This window comes from Callithrix jacchus, chromosome 10 (genome assembly GCF_049354715.1).
Source record: "Callithrix jacchus isolate 240 chromosome 10, calJac240_pri, whole genome shotgun sequence".
NCBI lineage: Eukaryota > Metazoa > Chordata > Mammalia > Primates > Cebidae > Callithrix > Callithrix jacchus.
The window spans coordinates 112,344,100-112,366,242 of NC_133511.1; the positions used below are offsets into that span (position 1 = coordinate 112,344,100).

At 44.8% G+C, this 22,143-nt stretch overlaps 1 protein-coding gene across 50 annotated transcripts in view; it reads left to right on the top strand.

The window, feature by feature from the left end:
- Positions 1 to 22,143, top strand: part of MADD (MAP kinase activating death domain) — a 55,848-nt gene that overhangs the window by 15,088 nt on the left and 18,617 nt on the right. For 2 of the 50 annotated variants that reach the window (XM_009008060.5, XM_009008078.5), the window contains exons 13-27: positions 365 to 618; positions 871 to 1,010; positions 1,847 to 1,948; positions 3,742 to 3,801; positions 4,163 to 4,265; positions 4,651 to 4,837; positions 4,933 to 5,083; positions 5,398 to 5,604; positions 7,323 to 7,376; positions 8,648 to 8,748; positions 10,213 to 10,296; positions 10,614 to 10,772; positions 21,308 to 21,416; positions 21,697 to 21,759; positions 21,994 to 22,114. In XM_009008060.5, coding sequence (XP_009006308.2) covers positions 365 to 618; positions 871 to 1,010; positions 1,847 to 1,948; positions 3,742 to 3,801; positions 4,163 to 4,265; positions 4,651 to 4,837; positions 4,933 to 5,083; positions 5,398 to 5,604; positions 7,323 to 7,376; positions 8,648 to 8,748; positions 10,213 to 10,296; positions 10,614 to 10,772; positions 21,308 to 21,416; positions 21,697 to 21,759; positions 21,994 to 22,114 — 1,895 coding nt within the window. The remainder of the gene's footprint in view (positions 1 to 364; positions 619 to 870; positions 1,011 to 1,846; positions 1,949 to 3,741; positions 3,802 to 4,162; positions 4,266 to 4,650; positions 4,838 to 4,932; positions 5,084 to 5,397; positions 5,605 to 7,322; positions 7,377 to 8,647; positions 8,749 to 10,212; positions 10,297 to 10,613; positions 10,773 to 21,307; positions 21,417 to 21,696; positions 21,760 to 21,993; positions 22,115 to 22,143) is intronic. The other 48 variants (XM_054240836.2, XM_009008079.5, XM_035262558.3 and 45 more) reach the window with 26 other exon arrangements.

A 22,143-nucleotide genomic window follows, 5' to 3' on the forward strand; every position in this document is an offset into this window, starting at 1 on the left:
GGAGCGATGGATGAGAACCACTCCCTGGGATATGGGCCTCGTCTATGAGGAAAGCTAGGCTGTAGCAATTAATTAGCTTCTTCTCACACAATTTTCTCATCTTCCTTTTCATGGACCCTAGAGATTACAGCCTAAGAGACCTAGTTTTGACCCCAGAAGGAGGTCATCAGGCTTTTTTCAGGGTACACATATGATCCCCCTTATATAGTTTGTGGGGATGGAGAACGGGGTGACTCAGAGATCTTTTCCCACACATTCCTTAGGCTGGAAATCCAACAGGCCTGGCCCAGCCCTGCCAAACTGGGATTACAGGAAGGTACCATTGGGCAGCAGGTAACCACTTTTAATTTCACATGGCCTTTAGGAACCTGCTGACTCTACGGAGATGGATGATAAGGCAGCAGTAGGCGTCTCCAAGCCCCTCCCTTCCGTGCCTCCCAGCATCAGCAAGTCGAACGTGGACAGACGTCAGACAGAAATTGGAGAGGGGTCAGTGCGCCGGCGAATCTATGACAATCCATACTTCGAGCCCCAATATGGCTTTCCCCCTGAGGAAGATGAGGATGAGCAGGGGGAAAGTTACACTCCCCGATTCAGCCAACATGTCAATGGCAATCGGTGAGAGCCTGGGGATCCCTTCTAGATGGGTGACTGAAGGACCTCACCTCAATGGACCCTGGGCGAGGGTTAATCAGAAAGTCTGAGAAGTCTGAATGCTGTCCTGGTCCTGCCATCCCCACAGGGTGGTGTTTTGATCCAGGGGTTTAGGAATTACGGGAAGGGAGCGGCGACTGCAGTGTAGCGTAAGGCCCATACTCCCAAGGTCAGGTACCCATGCGTGGGGCTCATAGTTGCCACTGTGCATTCAAGGGCTCAAAAGCTGCTGCGGCCCAACAGCTTGAGACTGGCAAGTGACTCCGATGCAGAGTCAGACTCTCGGGCAAGCTCTCCCAACTCCACCGTCTCCAACACCAGCACCGAGGGCTTCGGGGGCATCATGTCTTTTGCCAGTAAGTGCCTTCAGCTCTCGCTTTCCTTTCTGTGTTCCATTTTCTCTACAGCAGAGCCTTACTATGGCAAATGTTGCTTAGAACTTCAGATGTAGGGCTGGGTTAACATTAACAAGCCCTAATCCAGTCATCTAGGTGATACTGAATAAGGTGTTTTCAAGTGAGGTCAGGAAAGGACAGGTACCGATTAGTCATTATCATTATGCCTGGACATTTCAGTCTGTTTCAGGTAAGATAGCTGGATGGGCAACTGGAAATAGGCAGTAAATTCAAAATCACACACTTGTACTTTTATTTGTGGAAATATTCTGGTCAAATTTGATTTGGTTCTGTACCTGGTATCTTCTTTGCCTCATGAAGAACTCTTCCGTGAATGTGCTTTGAAATCAATATGAGACTGATATTTGTGCTTAGAGAGTATTTCCAGCAGTGTGGGGTGGTATCAGTTAAAGACTGAAGACAGACCACGGACTAGGGGGAGCCAGTATAGAGGATCACTGTGATTGTGAGTTTCTTCATTAGCCAAAGACAGTGCCAGCTTCAGACTGGAAGCCTGTTAACTGCCAGCTTTCATGCTGTGCAGCGGATGAGAGACTTGGATATTATGTGGGGTGGACAGAGAAAGCTGTTACTGAGTTTTGGCTGATCCTGGCAATGTCTCCATTGTTTGCCTACAGTTAGACTTGATCCTTTCTAAGACAAATCAGAGGTGATCTGATCCACCAAACTGGGATTGTGTTTGAGAAGGAGGGAGGTGCTGATGCTTACAGTCATTAGTCTAATGCTTTGATTACTTACTCTGCCAAGTCATTGCTCTCGCACCCTCCCCTTGATAGGCAGCCTCTATCGGAACCACAGTACCAGCTTCAGTCTTTCAAACCTCACACTGCCCACCAAAGGTGCCCGAGAGAAGGCCACGCCCTTCCCCAGTCTGAAAGGTAACTACAGCCTTCCTTTTGCCAAGCCAGGTTTTTCCAGGAGATACTTTGGGCCTGTGGGTTTATGTCAGGAGCCCTGCGTTTGGTGAATCCTTTGACCTGGCTGTCATCCCTCATGTTGCTCCTCATGGCTTTCACTGCACATCCTGGGCTCCGATGGTTGTTAGATGGAAACCATCTTCGTAGCTAGAGAGGTCCCTGTTATGTCATATAGGTCAGTGGCAACTGTGGGATTACTGCTGCTTCTCAGGAGGACCCTGTCAGGTTACATGATTAACGTGGGGTCATCAGCCACCCCCAGTCGTCTGCTGGGTTGCCACTGCATGAACTTAGGACAAACTCCATGCCAAGGAGCTAGCCCACTAGAGAATGGTTATGGAGAGCCTGGCATGTTCACAGAACTCAGCCTCTCACCGTGACTTCATGTCGCCCCAGGGCCTCTGAGTGCACCAGGTGGTATTGGTTAGTTTCTAGGGGCAGTTAAGACCTTATTTGAATTTGGTTTGTGATATCTGACAGTTTCAGGGGATTTTCTGATTTTGATTTTCTTTTTTTTCCTGAGACAGATTGTCACCCCATCACCCAGGCTGGAGTGTAGGGTCGTGATCTCGGCTCACTGCAACTGCCGTCATCCAGGCTCAAGCCATTCACATGCTTCAGCCTTCCATGTAGCTGAGATTACAGGCATGTGCCACCATGCCTTGCTAATTTTTGTATTTTTAGTTTAGACGGGGTTTTGCCATGTTTGGCCAGGCTAGTCTTGAACTCCTGACCTTGAGTGATCTGCCTGCCTCGGCCTCCCAAAGTTCCAGGATTACAGGTGTGAGCCACAGCACCCAGCTTGATTTTGTTTGTTTTTTCTGGATGGTGTGCCAAAATATTTAACTGTGGAAGGAAGTACAATGAGAAGCAACCCCATGTATTCTTTAACTGGCCTCTCATTCCCGGTGGTAAAAAACGTCAGGTTAGCTGGGTGCAGTAGCTCACACCTGTTATCCTAGCTACTTGGTAGGCTGAGGCAGGAGGTTCACTTGAGCCCAGGAGTTTGGGGTACAGTGACCTATAATTAGGCCACTGCACTCCAGCCTGGACCACAGAGTGAAACCCCTGTCTCCTAAAAAAAAGAAGAGAAATAAACAAAACAAAATTGCCAGGAGTCTAAGGCATGTTCTTTGCTGGGGATGGGAACATGAGACAGGTGGGCAAAGGGACATCAGAGCTGGTAGTGTAAGGAGCAAACTAGCACTGCCAGGGAATCCACATGTGGTAGGCTAGGGATGGAAGGGTGTCAGTGTCACTGGCCTTCATTTAGTACCTTTGAAGAGAAGATGATTGAAACTCTTTCATTGCATGCTGATGCTTTGTCGCATTTGCTGCACTTACGCTCTCACCCACCTCTCATCCTCATACCCCCACCACATTCCCCACAACAGCATCTGCAAGATAGTCGCTTCCCTGCGCATTCCCTCAGGCCCCTGGCCCCATGTGCTGGATGTTTTCTGAAAACCAGCGGTTCCTCTTTCATGCATGTGTGTGTTCAGTACCTGAAGGCTCCCTGTGTCATTTACCTGCCCCAGGCTTTGAGAGGCCACAGTCTTAAGAATGGTCTTTTCTTAGAGCCTTGGTTGTCTCCTGGTCACTTGGCTTCCAGCTCTGAGGTGTCAAGAACCAAGGTTATGTGCATTCCTCAAGCTTTGGGAGAATGCTCAGATTATCTGGCTTACTGCTCCTCGGAGGGGTAGAGGGGTTGCGGTATTGTGGTGCACCTACTAATTGTGTATTTTGTGTCCCAGTATTTGGGCTAAATACTCTAATGGAGATTGTTACTGAAGCCGGCCCCGGGAGTGGTGAAGGTGGGTCTTGCCTGTGAGCTGTGCATGATCTTTTTTTTTTCTCTAGCGTCTTCTGTGCCTGCCCAAGGGCCATCCTCCTCATGGAGCAAGCAGTGTCACATGAGTGACCTACTTGCCCCGTCCCCCGTGATGCCCATGCTTGCCCATGGGGCGTGCTGCTGGTGCATGTGGAGTGGCCTGAGTCTCCATCCCCACCTCCTCCACATTGCCATGGCTGGTTTCTACCTACGTGTGATGCCTTGGTACCACCCTCACCCAACCCTTCTGAGGAGCGGGCGTGGAACATGGCTACTCAGGGATGTGCTAGCATGAGCTCCTGAGCTAAATAGTGATGTGTCTCATTCTTGCCTTCCCACCACAGGAAACAGGAGGGCGTTAGTGGATCAGAAGTCGTCTGTCATTAAACATAGCCCAACAGTGAAAAGAGAACCTCCGTCACCCCAGGGGCGATCCAGCAATTCTAGGTAATAAACAGCAGGGCTCTTTTAAAAGTTCTCAGGTAGAGGTGGGTGGTTCCTTTACAGACCCTTAGGGATGCTCAAGAGTGAGAGAGGAGCTCTCAGTGGGGTAGATGTAATCAATTTCTTGGCAGCACTTCTCATTCTGACTCGATCCCCATGCAACAGTGACAGCTGACGGTTGTCAGTTGAGGGGGGTGAATCAGCAGTGGTGGGTGTTTGGGTAAATCAGATTCTCTGGAGAGGTGGGGAATGTGGTGGACTTGGACATTCAGAGATGTGGCTTTGTGTTTTACCCCTGGAGGCAGACGTTTAGTTTGGGTGAAAGTTGTGGGGGGGTCTGCTCTGCAAAGGAGCTAATGACCACAGAAGTGGTGTGTGGACCCTGTAGTGAGAACCAGCAGTTTCTGAAGGAGGTGGTGCACAGCGTGCTGGACGGCCAGGGAGTTGGCTGGCTCAACATGAAAAAGGTGCGCCGGCTGCTGGAGAGTGAGCAGCTGCGAGTCTTTGTCCTGAGCAAGCTGAACCGCACGGTGCAGTCAGAGGACGATGCCCGGCAGGACATCATCCCGGATGTGGTCAGTGTTGAGGGCAGGGAGTTGGGGTAACTGGGGAGAGGGATGTGAGCACCAAAGGCAATTTGCCAATGCCAGCCCCTGGGTTACTGTTGCAGGAGATCAGTCGAAAGGTGTACAAGGGAATGTTAGACCTCCTCAAGTGCACAGTCCTCAGCCTGGAGCAGTCGTATGCCCATGCGGGTCTGGGTGGCATGGCCAGCATCTTTGGGCTTCTGGAGATCGCCCAGACCCACTACTATAGTAAAGGTAGGGATCATACCTGCTGGGCATCACGCCATCCCCAACTCTCCCATTTGTCTCCCGAAGAGAAAATGTATTTGTCCCCAGGAAAAGTTTCCCAGTGCCACGCTGCTTCCCATCAGGCTTTGGGATTTCATTTTCTAGTGCATGTTTATACATAGTGGGTGTTTTTTGTTACCAAAACTAAGACATCACCTCATCTTTCCTTGAACTTCTTCCATTCTACATCCTCCTGTTCACTGGCTCCTCCCACCTCACATCTGTACCTTGATTCCTACTCACTACCTCTTTTGACCTCTTGATTTTTTTTTTTCCCTCAGAACCAGACAAGCGGAAGAGAAGTCCAACAGAAAGTGTAAATACCTCAGTTGGCAAGGATCCTGGCCTAGCTGGGCGGGGGGACCCAAAGGCTATGGCACAGCTGAGAGTTCCCCAGCTGGGACCTCGGGCACCCAGTGCCACAGGAAAGGGTCCTAAGGAACTGGACACCAGAAGTTTAAAGGAAGAAAATTTTATAGCATCTATTGGTATGTATCCATGTGTTTGGTGCAGTGAAGGGGTCCTGGCTGCTTAAATATCCCTCTCTCCTCAGTTCATCCAGAATCCCGCCTTTCTCTTCCCCATGCTTTGCTTCCTAGAGAGGGAAGGGCCTCTGTCCATTTCTAGTGGTGTTTCTTTGTACTTCTCTAGTTCTTCTGCTTCATCCACAGCCACCCCCTGTCCCATATCTTAGAAGAATGGAGTTTTGTTTAGAAGGCCCAGTGAGGCTTACTGTAGGGGGTCTGAGCTGTACTCCTGGCTGCTCTTTTTATTTACATCTGCATTTCTTCACATAGTGGGGAGAATTCCTGGAAGTGCTCAGGAAGTTTACAGATGTGTCTTTCGGCTATATAGTCATAACATTTGTGTCCCTGAAGCCAGTGTCCTCCCATTTCAGCTGTTATACTGCCTTGGAATGTGCTCCTCTGGGGCAAGTCTGGCAACCCGATTTCCCTGGGTTCTGCATCTTTGACATGTCAGTTTCCGAGTCAGTTCTTCTTGAAACCCTCTCTCACTGGACTTGATTAAAATCTTGTGTACATTCGGTGTTTCTCCAGTGCCTTAGTGAGCTTTCTGGGCATCACCTCTGTTTGACTCACTCCCTGCTTGACCTTGAGTCTTCAAGGTTGGATCTTTCCTTCTTTTTCTGGTTTTAAGTCCCTAGGCACTCTGCTTCCAGCTGATGTCTCTTTTCCGTGGCCATTAGCAGTTGCCTTATGTTCCCATAAATAGTGACATGGAACCAGATTCCTTTTTAGGGGAGCTACACTTCCCTAGCCAGCAGGATGTTATTCTAGTAGCAGTCAACTCCTGGCTTTCTCCTGCCTCATGTAATACTTTAGAAAAAGTACAGACCTGCCAGTCTGGAGGTCTCGAGTTTCAGTCCCATATCTGCCTCCAAGTAGGAATGCAACTTTGGGCAAATAACTTCCCCTCTCAGGGTCTCTGTCTCTTCATCTGGGAAAAGAGGAGATCATACTAAGTACACTCCGAAGTTCCTTCCAGGAAGAGAATTGCTGTGGTTGCCATTCTGTCTGCTTTCCCCTATGAAGGTGCTGGTCTTGACCATTTTATGTTCTCTGTTACCTCAACTAGAGGCATTTCTCCACATCATTGGTTGCAGGGCAGGCACTGACTCTGGGGGCGAGTTGGTTTCTTGAGGAGCAATGAGGAGGGATGCTAACTGCCTGCATGATTTGGCCTCTGTTCAGTCCAGTGAATCAAACAGATTGGTGTTTGTGCTTCTGAAACTCTGGCTGCTTGAGGTGTTCATCTGTCTCATTCGAATCTATAAAAATTGCCCTTTCCCAGCTCATTTGGCAGAGAGAGCATGGTATGGTGGGAGTTTAAATGGATCCTGAGTTACATGATCTTGATGAAGTGCTCCAGCCTCTTTAGGGCCAGTTTCCTCATGCAGAAACGAAGGAGCTTGTTGAGGGCCCTTCCAGCTCTAAATTCTGTGGGTTTTTACTGCCACGTTGGGGTTGGAATTAGGAATTTGGAATCTGTAGTTCATGTCGTTTGGGTGGAGGGTTAGCTCTCTCTATTCCTGCCCCTTCTCCCTATGAAGATATCTTTGTATCTCTTGGTTGGTAATCCGGTACCTGAGACTGAATCGACTTGGGTGGGTGGGTTTCCATTTCGTCTGTCTGACCAGCCTCTGACTCTCTGTCTTTCTCTCCTGCTTGCATTGCATCTGGGGTAGAATTGTGGAACAAGCACCAGGAAGTGAAAAAGCAAAAAGCTTTGGAAAAACAGAGTAAGGAACAAATGCCCCTTCCTGTTCCCAAGTCTTCCATACCTGCCAACTCCCCAGGCCCAGTTGGGGCAGGCTCCCTTTGTCAGCCCCACCCCAAATTTGCTCTTAGTGGGTGTTTGGAATGGCAGCAGGTAGGTAGCATGTGACTCCTAGGCGTGTGGCATGGAGGCCGCTTCTTTCCCTCTCCCTCGTGGCAGTCAGGCTATAACCAGGTGTCTGCTGCATACAACTCCCCAGAACTTGGTTCTCTGTTGCTTCAGAGTTGGTGGGGAGGACATTTGCCTATTTTAGTGGCCCCCATTGGCTTATATCTCCCTCACCTGTTAGAAGGCCTGTGGGCACAGTTGGCAGAGATGGTTGCTGTCCCTCCATGTTGAGTCTGTAGCTGCCCAACTCTCTGGTGGCTTGCCTAGGCACGCTTTCTTGCTTTCTGTCATTCTGTCCTTCTGCCATACCATTGTGGGTGGGTGGGGGAAAAGAGGGGTGGTTTTTATCTCAAATGTAGAAGTTGTAGGATGGGGATCAGCAGTGCCTACCAAAACAGCTGGTTTTTCTTTTCTCATCAGGCCCAGCCTTTTCTAGCTCCTTTAGACACATTTGTTTGGGAAGCATTAAGTGACCTGGGGAACATTAAATGGTCTCAGGTACCAGTGAAACTCAGACTCTGAGTGCTGTGGAATGTGGTTTAGACATTTGTTTGCAGAGCTTTTCTTTTCTTTTTTTTTTTTTGAGATGGAGTCTTGCTCTGTTGCCCAGGCTTGAGTGCAGTGGTGTGATCTTGGCTTACTGCAACCTCTGCCTCCAGGGCTCAAGCAATTCTCCTGCATCAGCCTCTCCAGTAGCTGGGATTACAGGCATGCACCACCACGCCCAGCTAATTTTTGTATTTTTTGGTAGAGATAGGGTTTCATCATGTTGGTCCCAAACTCCTGACCTCAGGTGATCCACCTGCCTTGGCCTTCCAAAGTGCTGGGATTATAGGCATGAGCTACTGCACCCGGCCTTGTGCAACTTTTCTGTTTTAAGATGATTTGTTCAGAATTTTCTCAAGTTGAGAAGATGGCTGCAGAACTCAGAGACCAGTCCTACTTGGTTCTTAAGGCATCTAGGGACCTCTTTTTCCAGTGGGTCTTGAGTTGGGGGTAGTCTTTGGAAAGGTGACTGGAATGGGCTAACCAAGTCTGGGACTAGCCCATGCTGCTGTCCCACCCCGTTTACCAGCCTGCCCCTAGCCTTTGTGTACTGAGTAACAGAAGTCTTCCCCTACTCAGGGCCTGAAGTAATCAAACCTGTCTTTGACCTTGGTGAAACAGAGGAGAAAAAGTCCCAGATCAGTGCAGACAGCGGTGTGAGCCTGATGTCTACTTCCCAGGTTTGTGACAACCTTGTTGAAAATTGCAAGGATTAAATATGCTATCTCAGAATACTTCATTAAATTAAAAAAGGGGCTGGATGGGTGCGGTGGCTTGTGCCTGTAATCCCAGCACTTTGGGAGGCCGAGGTGGGCAGATCACCTGAGGTTGGGAGTTTGAGACCAGCCTGACCAACATGGTAAAACCCTGTCTCTACTAAAAATACAAAATTAGCCAGGTGTGGTGGTACATGCCTGTAATCCCAGCTGCTCAGGAGGCTGAGGCAGGAGAAATGCTTGAACCTGGGAGGTGGAGGTCACAGTGAGCTAAGATTGCACCCCAGCCTGGGCAACAAGAGTGAAACTCCATCTCAAAAATTAAAAAAAATAATAGCCCCGAGAGGAGGCTTAACACCTGTAATCCCAGCACTTTGGGAGACTGAGGCAGGTGGCTCACTTGAGGTCAAGAGTAGGAGTTTGAGGCCAGCCTGGCCAACATGGTGAAACCCATCTTGCCTGAAGATACAAAAATTAGCTGGGCATGGTGGCGCATGCCTGTAACTTGGGAGGCTGAGGCAGGAGAATTGCTTGAACCTGGGAGGCAGAGGTTGCAGTGAGCTGAGATCATGCCACTGCACTCCAGCCTGTGCCAGAATGGGACTCCATCTCAAAAAGAAACAAACAAAAAAAAAAAATGAAACAACCTCAAAACAACGTAAATATCTAATGATAAGTGGATTACTAAATAAGTATAATAGATCCATGTAATGCAATGTTAGTATCCATTAAAGACTGTGTTTTCAAAAATTTAGTGCCATGGGAAAATGTTTAACAAAGCTGCGTACAGTATGATTCCAATTTTATTTTTAAAATGTATTCCAAAAAACTGAAAGGAAATATACTAAAAACAGTGCTTAAGGTGGGTGGTAGATTTACAGCTTGTTCTTATTTCCTTATTCTTCATGTGTTTTCTGCAGTGAGCCTGTACTTCTTTAATGCATTGTTTTTTGTTTTGTTTTTCTGAGACACAGTCTCACTCTTTTGCTTGGACTGGAGAGCAGTGGTGTGATCTCAGCTCACTGTAGTCTCAATCTCCTGGGCTCAAGTGATGCTCCCACCTCAGCCTCTTGAGTGGCTGGAACCACAGTTGCCCACCAACATGCCTGGCTAAATTTGTGTATTTTTTGTAGAGACGGGATTTCACCATGTTGCCCAGGCTGGTCTCCAATTCCTGGGCTCAAGTGATCCTCCCACCACAGCTTCCCAAAGTGCTAGGACTGCAGGCATGAGCCACCGCACCCAGCCTATTCTTTTTTTATTATATAAGTTGTACATATTTTATATTCTGGAAAAAAGTTGCTCGTCACTTCTCTAAAGATGATGACAGAAGGGTGGGGATGGGGAGAAAGAAAAAGGTACAGTATTTCTGTGGGAAACTAAGAGGAGATTGGACACCTCCCCTAATGTCCCTGTGCCTTGTTTCAGAGGACCGATCAAGACTCTGTCATCAGCGTGAGTCCAGCTGTTATGATCCGCAGCTCAAGTCAGGATTCTGAAGTTAGCACCGTGGTAGGGGAACACCACACTGGCATCTTGGTGGGTGGGGTATGGACTTCCTCTTTGGAAAAGGGGGCTGCTTTCTCTTTGGAGGCTGATCTGAGTCTCAGGCCAGCATGGTTCTCATGGTGGAGATGTTTACCATCATAGGTGTGTGTACACGAGATTTCACCCAGAGCTTCTCATCTTATAAAGAAGGTACTCCCAGAGGCTATCTGACACACCTTTGAAATTTAATACTTTTTTATGGTGGCAGGGAGCTCCAACAGCTTGGCATTTCTGGGGCCCATCTCTGGGGAATATCTCTTACTATGTTTTTTTCTTTTCAGGTGAGTAATAGTTCTGGAGAGACCCTTGGAGCTGACAGTGACTTGAGCAGCAATGCAGGTGATGGACCGGGTGTTGAGGGCAGTGTTCACCTGGCAAGCTCTCGAGGCACTTTGTCTGATAGTGAAATTGAGACCAACTCTGCCACAAGCACCATCTTTGTAAGCTTTGTTTACTAACAAAAGAAGGCATTTCTTTAATGGACATGGGAAGCAGGCTAGAAAAGAATGAAAGTTAAGAGACAAGGAGGTAGAGGTTAAATAAGGAAGAGAAAATCCTCATATATTTGGCTTTAAGGAAAACGTTTCTTAAAGCTTTTTTCAGAGTCTTTTGACTGACAATCTGGGGCTTTTAGAACCCTCTCCTGAATCATTGATGAGTTAGACTTCCTGCCCAATCAGATAAGGGCTTTGAATCCTAGGTAGTATTAACCCCTAGGTTTAACACAGGCCGAGGGACAATTACAGCTCTCATTTCATCTCAGTTTGCGTATTTCTATGGACTAGTCCAGTTTTATTTTGGTCACTGTGCTATATAACAGCTTAAAATAGCATTTTATTTTAGTATATTACTAACAGTTATTTGAAGTTTTCATTCGTTAATAAACATCCATGAAGTGATATACTAAGTGCCAAATTTTGCATTAAAGAAGCAGGGATGAAAAAGACATGGTTTCTACTTAAGTTTGCAATTCACTATATTGCTGTGAGTAGTCTTCTAATAGGTGAGGGGAACAATGCCTTAGGAAAAAAGAACTTCCCTAGATCACACAGTAAGCCCATGATTGGCTGGAAGGAGATAAATTCTTTTTAATCCTCGCTTTAGATATCCAGCTTTTTTTTCCCCTGCTGAGACTTGGTCTCTCACTGTCATCCGGGTTGAAATGCAGGGACATGATCTCGGCTCACTGCAGCCTCCACCTCCCCGGTTCAGGTGATTTTCTTGCCTCAGCTTCCCAAGTGTCTGCCACCATGCCCAGCTAACTTTTTGTATATTTTTAGTAGAGACGGGATTTTACTGAGTTGTCCAGGATGGTTTCAGACTCCTGACCTCGTGATCTGCCTTCCTCTGCCTCCCAAAGTGCTGGGATTACGATTGCGTCCCGCCTGTCTTTTTGTTTGTTTTTGGCAAGATCTCGCTCTATTGCCCAGGCTGGAGTGTAGTGGTGCAGTCACTGCTCACTGCAGCCTTGACCTGTCAGACTCAAGTGATCCTCCTTCCTCAGCCACCTGAGTAGCTGGGATTATAGGCATACACCACCATGCCTGGCTAATTTATTAGTTGTGTTTGTAGAGATGGTGTTGTCCAGGCTGGTCTCAAACTCCTGGGTTTAAGTGAGCCTCCTGCCTTGGCCTCTCAAAGTGGCATGAGCCACTGTGCCCAGCCTCTGCTTTTTAATATATATGTGCCTCTATAGGCTCCGTTAAAACAGATACACTTGCCACTTTGTTAGATGTTCTCTACAAGAGCTGCTAGGTCCTTATCTTTGGCCTATGGGGAGAAAGGAAGAGAAAATTTAAATGAAACCAACTATTTAACACTGGTAATCATTCCCACCCCTGGAACCTTCTGTATGTGTGTTTTAATAGAGCCAATGACCTCCCAGAGTGAAGACTGGGAATAGGATCCGTAGGCTACTCAAGTTAATGGGCCTTAACTCTCTCTCTGAGTTTGAACAGACTGATTGGTTGATTGAGTGATTGATGGACTCAGTTTATTAGTGTTTTCAATAATGTTTTCTTTTCAAACTAGTTCAACCTTTACCCCAAAAACTAACCATGCATCATAAAACTTAAGTTGGCAACAGGTCTAGCCTGCTATACTTCCCGTTTACCTTTAGATGCTTTTCAAGCCAAGGGTGAAGTTTGTGATGGAAGGAGTCACAGCAAAAGGAAAATTACTTCCCTTCACTTAGAATAAAATCCTCCACCTTGAACATGTTCTGACTTTTCACTGTAAGACATCTCAGTGTTTGCCTGCACTATTCAGCCCCATAACTATGAAGATAGCAACCATCAGTTTCTCATAAACAAGGAACATGGAAGCAGCAGTGAGAACTGTCTACAGCAGCTTGGCTTCAAGGCCTTTGTAGAGGCCCATTATTTTAAAACTTCAGTTAGCCATTTGTATGTCTTCTTTTGAGAACTATTCAGCTTATTTGCCCCTTTTTAAAAATAGACTATTTGTGTTTTTTTGCTGTTGAGTTTTTTCTTCCTTGTATTTTCTGGATATAAATCCTTTGTCAGATGAATAGTTTGCAGATATTTTCTCCCATTCTGCAGACTGTCTTGTCATTCAATTCATTGTGTCCTTGGTTGTGCAGAAGCTTTTTAGTTTAATATAATCCTCTTTGTCTGCTTTTGCTTTTGTTATCTGTGCTTTTGAGGTCTCCATGAGTTTTTTGCCCAGACCAATGTCCTGAAGCATTTCTGCTCTGTTTTCTTCTAGTAGTTTTATAGTTTTGGGTCTTAAACTCAAGTATTTAATCCATTTTGGGTTGATTTTTGTGTATGGTGAGAACTAGGGGTCTAGTTCTATTTTTCCATATAATGGATATCAGGTTTTCCCAGCAGCATTTATTGAAGAGACTGTCCCTACCCCCAGTGAATATTCTTGGTGCCTTTGTCAAAAAACAATTGGCTATAAATATATGGATTTCCTTCTGGGTTCTTTATTCTGTTCTGTTGGTCTATGGGTCTGTTTTTTTGTGCCAGTAGCATGCAGTTATGGTTATGATAGCTTTGTCTTACATTTTGAAGTCTAGAAGTGTGATACCTTTTTGCCCAGGATTATTTTGGCTCTCTGGGGTCTTTTGTAGTTCCATATGAATTTTAGGATTGTTTTTTCTATTTCTGTGAAGAATACCATTGGTATTTTGGTAGGGATTACATTGAATCTAGATCATTTTTGGTAATATGGGCATTTTCACGATATTCTTCCAATCCATGAACGTGGTATATCTTTCCATTTTTTCCCTAAACTCTCTTACATCAGTGTTTTCTATTTTTCCTCATAGAGATCTTTTACCTCCTTGGTTGAATTTATTCTTAGGGCATTAATTTTTGGCTATTGTAAATGAGATTGCCTTTTTTATTTCTTTTTCTGCTATTTTATTGTTGGTATATACATACACTACTGATTTTTATATGTTGATTTTCTAGTAGAGCTTTTAGGACTTTCTTTTTTTTTTTGGAAGAAGAACCAGATTGGAGTAGTCCAGTGGCACAATCTTGGCTCATGGCAACCTCCACCTCTCGGGCTCACACAGCCCTTCCATCTCAGCCTCCCAAGTAGCTGGGACTACAGGCATGCGCCACCATGCCCAGCTGATTTTTTTTGTATTCTTTGTAGAGACAAGGTGTTGCCATGTTGCCCCAGGCTGGTCTCAAACTCCTGGGCTCAAGCAATCCACCTTCCTTTGCCTCCCAAAGTGCTGGGATTAACAGGTATGAACCACAACACCCAGCCTGCTTTTAGGGACAGTTTGACTTTTTCCTGTCCAAATTGCTCTGATTAGCACTTCTAGTTGAATAAAAGTAGTGGAAGTAGACATCCTTGTCTTGTTACAAATCTTAGAGAAAAAGCTTTCATCTTTTCCCCATTCAGTATGATGTTGGTTGTGGGTTTGTTGTATATGACCTTGTTTTGGGTTGTGTTCCCTTTGTATCTAACTTTTTGAGGGCTTTTGTCATGAAGGGATGTTGACTTTTATCAAATACTTTTGTATTTGGTATTAGTTCTTTAAATGTTTTTAGAATTCTGCATTGAAGCTATTGGGTCCTGGCTTTTCTTTTTTTTGTTGTTTTTTGTTTCAGTTTTTGTTTTGTTTTGTTTTTCTGAAACAGAGTCTTGCTCTGTCGCCCAGGCTGGAGTGCAGTGGCATGATCTTGGCTCACTGCAGCCTCCACCTCCTGGATTCAAGTGATTCTCCTGCCTCAGCATCCCGAGTAGCTGGGATTACAGGTGCCTGCCACCACGCCTGACTAATTTTTGCATTTTTAGTAGAGATGAGATTTCACCATATTGGCCAAACTGGTCTCAAACTCCTGGCCTCAAATGATCTGCCTACCTCAGCCTCCCAAAGTGCTGGGATTACAGGTGTAAGCCACCTTGCCCTGTGATGGGAAGCTTTTTATACAGATTCAGTCTTATTACTTGTAATTGGTCTGTTCAGGTTTTCTGTTTCTTGGTTAAATCTTGGTAGATTGTATATGTCTAAGAATGTATATCCATTTCTACTTTGTTGGCATATAGTTATCATAGTCGCTAATGATTTTTTGTTTTTCTGTGATGTTAGTTTTAATGTTTCCTTTTTTTATTTTTGGTGTTTTCTTGGCAGGGGTCTTTTCACTCTCTCTCTTTTTTTTTTTTTTTTTTTTTTGGTTAGTCTAGCTAATGGTTTGTGGATTTTGTTTATCTTTCCAAAAATGAACCTCTCATTTTGTTGATTATTTATTTGTTTATTTATTTTGAGGTGGAGTTTTGCTCTTCTTGTCCAGGCTGGAGTATAGTGGTACGATCTTGGCTCACTGCAGGCTCCACCTCCCAGGTTCAAGCCATTCTTCTGCCTCAGCCTCCCGTCTCGAGTAGCTGGGATTACAGACATGCGCCACCACACCCAGCTAATTTTTTTTTTTTTTTTTGTAGAGATGGGTTTTTACCATGTTGGCCAAGCTGGTCTCAAACTCCAGGCCTCAGGTGATCCGCCTGTCTCGGCCTCCTTTGAGTGCTGGGATTACAGGCGTGAGCCACCATGCCGGGCCTATTTTTTTTTTAGTCTCAATTTTATTTCTGCTCTGATCTTTATCATTTCTTCTACTAATTTTGGGTTTGGTTTGTTCTTGCTTTCACAGTTATTTGAGATGCATTATCAAGTTAATTTGAAATCTTTCTACTTTTTTGATGTAGGCATTATTGCTCTAAGCTTCATTCTAAATACTGCTTTTGCTGTATCCCATAGGTTTTGGTATGCTGTGTTTTTATTTACATTTGTGTGAAGAAATTTCTAAATTTCCTTCTTAATTTCTTAGTTGACCCATTGATCCCTCAGGAGCGTATTGTTTAATTTCCATGTATTTGTATGATTTTAAAGGTTTTTTGCTATTTATTTCTGATTTTCAGACCACAGTGTTCCCTTGTGGTCTGAAAAGATACTTGATATGATTTCAGTTTTCTTAAATTTGTTGTTACTTCTTTTGTGGCCTGATATGTGGTCGGTCCTAGAGAACGTTCTGGATGTTGATGAAAAGAATGTGTATTCTGCAGCTGTTAGATGAAATGTTCTGTAAATGTTAGGTCTATTTGTCTAAAATGCAATATAAATCTAAAATACAGTTTAAATCCAATGTTTCTGTGTTAATTTTCTGTCTAGATGATCTGTCCAATGCTGAGAGTGGGGTTAGGTCCCCAACTGTTACTGTATTGGAGTTCTCCCTTTATTTAGATCTAATAATATTTGCTTTATATAGGTATTGGGTGTTGAATGCATATATATTTATAATTGTTAAATCTTCTTGCTGAAGTGATCCCTTTGTTACTATGTAATTACCTTTTTAGTTTTTGACTTAAAGTCTGTTTTGTCTGATAAAATTATAGCTACTCTTGCTTGCTTTTGGTTTCCATTTGTGTGAAATATCTTTCTTCATCCCTTCACTTTCAGTCTGTATGTGTCTTTACTAGTGAGATGAGTTTCTTGTAGGCAACATATAGTTAGGTCCAGTGTTTGTTACTGTTTTTAATACATTCAGTTAGTCTATTTAAATGAGGGAATTTAATCTATTTACATTCAAGGTTGTTATTGATAGGTATGGACTTACTCCTGTTTTGTTAATTGTTTTATGATCATTTTGTATGTTCTTTATTTCTTTCTCGCTTATTTATCATTATGACTTGGTGGTTTTCTGTAGAGATAAGGTTTGATTCTTTTGTTTTTCTCCTTTGTGCATCTGTTCTACCAGTGGATTTAATACTTTTATGGGCCGGGCATGGTGGCTTACACCTGTAATCCCAGCACTTTGGGAGGCCAAGGTGGGTAGATCATGAGGTCAAGAAATTGAGACCATTCTAGCCAACATGGTGAAACCTGTCTCTACTAAAAATACAAAAATTACCTGGCCATGGTGGTGTGCACCTGTAGTCCCAGCTACTCAGGAGGCTGGAGGGAGGAGAATTGCTTGAACCCAGGAGGTGGAGGTTGCGGTGAGCCGAGATCCTACCATTGCACACCAGCCTGGCAAAAGAGTGAGACTCTGTCTCAAAAATAAAAAACTTTTGTGTATTTTCATGATAGTAATTACCATCTTTTTCTTTCCAGATGTAGGACTCCCTTGAGCATTTCTTGTAGGGCCATTCTAGGGGTGATGACGCCCTTACTCTTTTTCTTTTCAGGGAAAGATTTAATTTATCCTTCATTTGTGAAGCACAGTTTCACTGGGTGTAGTATTCTTCGCTGAAAATCTTTTTCTTGGAGCACTCTGAATATATCATCCCAGTCTCTGCTGGCCTAGAAATAAAGTTTCTGCAGAGAAATCTGTCAATTTAATAGGGATTCCCTTAAATGTAACTTAACACTTTTCTCTTGCTGTTTTTAGAATTCTCTCTTTGACTTTTGACAATTCGACTGTAATGTACCTTGAAGGGGACTTTTTGGGGTTGAATCTGTTTGGGGACTTTTGAGCTTCCTAGATCTGGATGTTTATATCTCTCCCCAGACTTGGGAAATTTTCAGCTGTTATTTCATTAAATAGGTTTTCTATGTCTTTCCCCTTTTCCCTTTGAAAATCCAATAATATGAACTTTTGTTTACTTAATGGTATCCCCTAAGTGTTGCAGACTTTCTTCACTCTTTTTCATCTTATTTCTGTTTTTCCCCCTGAGTAGTTTCAAATGACTTATCTTTAAATGTAGAGTCATTCTTCTGCTTGATCAGGTCTACTGTTGTAGTTCTCTATTATATTTCTTAAAGTTCATTGAATTATTCAACTGCAAGATTTCTGTTTGGTTATTTTTTATGATTTTTATCTTTTTGTTGAGTTTCTAATTCATATCATGAGTTTTTTTTCTGATTTTGTTGAATCATTGATCTGCATTTTCTTGCATTTCCTTAAGATTATTATTTTGAATTTATTTTCTGGCAGTTAATTGATTTCCTTTTCATTGGGATCTATTACCAAAGAGTTATTATGTTCCTTTGGTGGAATCATATGTCCTTTTTTTTTTTCATGTTTCTTATGTCTCTGTGTTGATATCCAGACATCTGGCAGAACAGTCACTTCTTCCAAACTTTCTGGGGGGGCTTTCATAGAGAAAGACTTTCACGTGCAGTTGGGTTTTAGTGTGCCAGTGGGGAAATGTGTGGTGACTCTGTTTTTGGGTAGATGCAGTGGTATATTTTCTGTGTAGCTTCTTCAGCTGTATTTAACATGAGCAGTAACTGCAGGTGTCTCGGAGTCTTAGGCTATAGAAGTGTGGCATTGGCAGTGGTGGTATATGTTCTTAATATCCTTGGCATCAAGGAGTTTTAGAGTTATCCTATTCTAATTTTCCTCACAATGGAATGAATTAGCCAAGAGAATCCTCTTGGTAACAGGATGTGGCCTACAAGCAGCTGCAGGGGCACTGGGTTCCAGGTACAGATGTTTGGAATGGCTATAGGGTCAGGGTTCTAGGCTTAGGGTCTCACAAACCTATTGTGGCACCTGGGTATTGGGTGCAGGTTTGCTCTCTGTGGCAAGGGTGTCTGTAGGTTGCCCACAGAGCGAGGTTCTGAGGTATCTGCCAGCAGCTCAGGCCCAGGGGACTGGCTCATAACTGGGATTCTAACACTGGGGATAGGCCATAGCACTGGCCTCACTCTGGGAAAGAAGGGGTGCTCTAGAGGTTTGGGCCTCGGGAGCAGAGTACAGCTGCAATTCAGGGATCTGAGCCAATAGGCCTCAGTGGCAGCTCAGGTTCCAGGGGATGAGGCACCATGTAGTAGTGACTCTAGGATGGTGGGGCTTGGCTCTATCCCAGACTTTGTGAGGCCAGGTGCAATGATAGCAAATACCCCAGCATGACAGAGCACAGCTGTCATTTGGGCCCTGGGTGTCAGGGAGCAGCACAACAATGACTCCACACCCCAGGAAGAGGGTATCTTAGCAGCTCAGGCTCTAGGGACAAGGCCAGTTCCAGGGAAGCAGGGTACTAAGTTGTTAGGCCAGGGCAAGGTATTGGCTCAACCACTGCTCTGTTTCCCTAGGACATGGGGTACTGTGTCAACTCAGCCCTGGAATGCAGAGCTGCTCAGCTTGGCCAGCCACCAATTCCCCTGGAGACAATGTGCTGCTTTAGCACAGGCCTAGCATGGGCATAACTGTTCTGGCACAGTATTCCTGGAATGCAGGATGCTGCTTCAGATTAGGTACTAGGATACATGACTGTCCTGGGTCACCATTTCCTGGAATACAGAGTGCTTCTTCACCTTAGGCACCAGGGAGGCCTGACTGCTCTCAGCAATCTACTGTTTTCCCAGTAGACAGGGTACTGCTTCAGCTCCAGCCCTGCTTCAGCTCCAGCCCAAGGGGACAGGGGAGGGGTAGGTGGAGTGGCCCTGCCTCCACTTGGTTTCTTGGGGAATGGTGTAATAGGTGCTCACAGCTGGGCTTAGATTGTCAGGACATCATGTTGGAGTGGTTTGGTGGTGGCTTAGCCTCAGGAATGAAGGTGATCTGTGGCCATCTGCCCCCACAACAAAACACTCCCACCATAGTTCCAATTCTAAGATGGCATAGCATAGTAGCTACACAGGCCGCAGGGGCTGGCAGACAGTATTGGCTCCTCCTCTGGAGGCAGCATAGCTGTATGGACTTCCAGGCAGCCCCTTCAGCTGGGCTTAGTGCCTAGAGGACTGCAGGGAAGCTAGTGGTGAAGTCTGTAGGTGTCCAAGGTGTTGGTGGAAGTTTCTAGAATTGTCTCTCTTGCTTCCTTGCTGTAGAGAGAAGTTCCTCCTTATTCCCAGCTGATCCTGGATGGGGGAAGGGGGATGGGGATGGAGGCCTGATGTTGCCTTCTGTTCTCTGTGTGGCCATCCTGGGTTTCTGTGCTCATCAGCGTTCCTGTCTCCCTTTCTGATGCACCCCCGCACTCTCCCTCAGTTGTATTTGTTAAAGTATTGTTGTTTATTCATTGTTCTGGCTCTCTTTGTGACAGGGATAAGTTCTAGGGGTACTTGGCCATATTGCTGACATTACTCGCCTAGGCTGTTTTATTTTTTTGTTGCTTTTTAAAAATATGTATTTATTAATTAACTTATTTATTTATTTATGAGACAAGGTCTTGCTCTGGTACCTAGGCTGCAGTGCAGTGGTGTGATCATGGCTTACTACAGCCTCAAACTTCTGGGCTCAAGAAATCCTCCCGCCTCAGCCTTCCACATAGCTGGGACTACAGGCACGCACCAACCCTCCTGGCTAAGATTTTTTTTTTTTTTTAATAGAGACAGGGTCTTGCTATGTTGCCCAGGCTGGTCTTGAACTTCTGGGCTTAAGTGATCCTCCTGCTTCAGACTCCCAAAGTGCTAGGACTATAGACATGAGCTATCATGCCTGGCCAAAGTGGGCTGCTTTATTAAGAGTATTTAAAATTATTCCAGTGTGTTTCGATTTCAAATGGTAAAATAGATAGGACAGAGTATCAGTCTTGCAGGAAGCCATTCAGCTGTGTGCTACCTTTTCTGGTATCTTCCTGAAACAAATTCATAACTGTCCTATGCTGGTGAGCAAGTGCTCTTTATACAGAGCTGCTGAGTGTAGTTACCTGAATTTCTTTGCTCAAACAAGGCTGTTTTAATAAGAAACAAATTATGTAAAGTCACATGGTTCATTAGTAAAATTTTGGGCTGTGAACCAGGAGACTGGTATTTAGTCACACTGATTAGGCCTCACCCAGTAACCTGTCATCAGTTTGCTTCTCTACTTACTCTATTTTATGTGTTGTGAATGGCGTGATATCTTACCCAATAACCTTTGATCAGTTGCTTATCTACTTATTCTACTTTATATGTTGTAAAATGGCATGATACTACCTACTTCTTCCCTAGTTGAAAATCTTTTAATGAATAGAAAATCTACTCAGAAGTGGCAGATGAAGTTAGTGACATTTGTTAGAAGCAGAAAGAGATGATAGGAAAGAAGAAATTCCTCCATTACTAGCCATGTGCTAAGCACTGTTAAGTGCCTTATATGTATCTTCAAATGTAATCCTTGTAAAATAGTCCTGTGAGGTAGGTATTATAACCTTCCTTTGACAGATAAGGAAAATGAGGCTCAGAGAAGCTAATTTTTGTACTTAAGGTCACACAGCTAATAAGAGGCAGGGATCTGGACCTTGGTCAGTCTGACAGCAAACCCTGGGTTTTTTCTGCTGTGTTATGTTGCCACACAGAGAATTAGTCTGATTGTTGTCGTTGTTGCTTTAAAGAGAAAATAATCTTACAGAGACTAAGAAGTAAAGATAAGTCAAAAACGAAAACTTGATTTTATAGTTTAGGAGGCAGTAATAGAAAGCAGCGTAAGTGGACTTGCAGAAGCAGGGGTACTGGAGTTTATGTTGCTGATGGATAGTGACTGGTGTGAAAGCCTCTTAGTGAAATGCTTGGTTTCCTATGCCCCTATTCATTGGTACCTCTGGCCACTGACCTATCACCTCTTCTCTCTAGGGTAAAGCCCACAGCTTGAAGCCAAGTGTAAAGGAGAAGCTGGCAGGCAGTCCAATTCGTGCTTCTGAAGATGTGAGCCAGCGAGTCTACCTCTATGAAGGACTCCTAGGTGAGAAATGTACTGGGAAGGCCCCTTGCACTGGAGAAAGCTGGCTCGGCCAGGGGAGAGGGTCACACTGAACAAGTAGCTGCTTGGCTTTCTACTGATCTCAGTGCTGACATTAGATAGCATTTTTACATCTGAAGCAAGCGACTTACTGGGTCTAGAACAAGCAGTAAGTGAAAACCGGACAAGATTGGGTTTTGGTATTAATCAACAGCCTCTGCCTTTCTGTCTTCCTTTCTTTCCTTTCTTGCTACCATGGTCCTTCCTGCTCTGCAATTGGCAGGAAGGGACAAAGGATCCATGTGGGACCAGTTAGAGGATGCAGCTATGGAGACCTTTTCTATAAGTAACCACATTTATTTGTGTGCTGTGTTCATCCCTCCTCCTTGGGGGGGACTGGGCCTTGGAGGCATCTGGGGCTGGTGGCAGGCATGTTGGATCTGGGGTAGAGAGGTTATGTTTCCCTTGCCCTGAAATGTGTAATTATTCCCTTTTATCTGGATTTTACTCTTTATTTTTGTTTGGCAGCTATATTCTTAAATGTTAAATAAGCCCCCTAAAAAACCTTTATTCTATACAGGCAAAGAGCGTTCTACTTTATGGGACCAAATGCAATTCTGGGAAGATGCCTTCTTAGATGCTGTGATGTTGGAGAGAGAAGGGATGGGTATGGACCAGGGTCCCCAGGAAATGATTGACAGGTATGGGGCTTAGGAACCCATTGGGAATG